Here is a 1,574-nt window from a genome sequence, read left to right as displayed (position 1 = left end):
TTATAATGCATATGTATAGATCTACTACACACCAGTTTGTTGACCATCTGGATAACTCCTACTGGTTCACCGTCCATATCGTATATCGGCGCTGATAAGATGCTTTGCGTCCGGAAGCCGGTTTGCTTATCCATTTCACTAAGATGGGGTAGGCAAATAATAGTTAAATACAAAAGAAAATGATAAAGACCAGAGTTGGGTACTTCTGAAATACCTCAACAATCAATTTTGATGTAAAAAAACAAAGCAACTGGTCTCATTGAGGATGTCCATCCACAAAAATTCCCATCGCTTCGCCATTGTAACTTCAGTAATATGCTCAATCACACGAATCTCGAATCGTCAATATGAACACAAAATTTTCACATACGAGTAGAAGCGCGGGTGCTCATATGCATCATCAATGTTAATCAACGCCTTCTGCTCAATGGCATGGCCTGCTATCGTAGCCGATGCAGGGACGCGAAATGGCTGTGTTGGATGATAGAGGGGAGGAATCAGGAATCAGATCAAGGATAACCACAAACTTTTAAAAAGTATTGTGATAGGAAACCTAATGTTAGCAATTATGACATCTCGGCTGCCAAATAGTGAATACCTGGTGGCGAAGATTCTGAACTACTCCAGTAGATTGCGTTCACATACACCCCAGACCACACCAAATCATATCTATGGGTTTTCTATGGTGTACAGTACCTAGGCGTCGAGTAGCACATCCCATACCTTTTGCTTGACTGCAAATTGACTGTAGAGCTCCTTGTGTTTAGCATCGTACAGAAAGAGCGTGCTGCGTTCACATGCCAACAGCTTATGGCCCTCGCTCATGACAGATATGAAAATGAGCCGCAATTCCTTCGCCTTCTTCATTTTCTCGGCCTTGTCGGTATCCAAGAACAGCAAACAACTCATCCCTACACGCGAAACAACGTAAATGGTTGTGAGAGTCAGATGATCCAGCTGTCTCGCTACGAGGCTATGGCCCAATCTTTCGTACAGATTATTTGAGCGCCCTGACAACATATATGAACCAGTCAGCGAGATGAGCTTGCGCTGATGAAAAACCACTGACATGCACTAGCGCCCGTTGCATATATGTGTTCCCAAGAAGACACCAGATCGTAGAACTCTGTTAACCGTCATGCTAACCACACTCACCCAACAAACAGCCCATCAGCACTCCCACGGCCGATCCGAAGACGCCAGCATATCTCACATTCGTCAGTCTTCGTTGATTCGGGGTCAGGTTAGCTTTGGGTAGATTTAACTTGCCACACAAGTAGTCTACAACACCCCCAAAGGCCACCCCAGACACATCGCTCACACATTGTCCCAGCCCCGCGGCTGTGATGGTACTCAGACCAAAGCGAACCCCGATGCTAGCGTCTATCAACTCGCCAGCCGTGATCATAACCACATTGTCCATAAAGCCGAAACCTGGGGACCACAAACATCAGTCATCTTTAATTGATATATGTATTGGTTGTAATTTAAAATCTATCATCCTTATTAATATCATATGCATGAAGCAAAAGTACAGGCATAATAAAACTATACACAAAAACAGACGCATATAC

The 1,574-nt window shown here is 44.2% G+C and overlaps 1 protein-coding gene across 1 annotated transcript; it reads right to left on the bottom strand.

Moving 5' to 3' along the window:
* Nucleotides 1–32: 32 nt before the first annotated feature.
* Nucleotides 33–1,423, bottom strand: SARC_15801 (hypothetical protein; the record flags this gene model as incomplete). Its single annotated transcript, XM_014290084.1, has 4 exons — nt 33–138; nt 371–471; nt 724–911; nt 1,156–1,423. Coding segments are annotated over 4 exons (663 nt in total), but the record flags the coding sequence as incomplete, so codon positions are not given.
* Between the last annotated feature and the right edge of the window lie 151 nt (nt 1,424–1,574).

Source organism: Sphaeroforma arctica (genome assembly GCF_001186125.1).
Source record: "Sphaeroforma arctica JP610 unplaced genomic scaffold supercont1.6770, whole genome shotgun sequence".
Classification (NCBI taxonomy): Eukaryota; class Ichthyosporea; order Ichthyophonida; genus Sphaeroforma; species Sphaeroforma arctica.
This window is presented reverse-complemented; position numbering and strand designations above follow the sequence as displayed.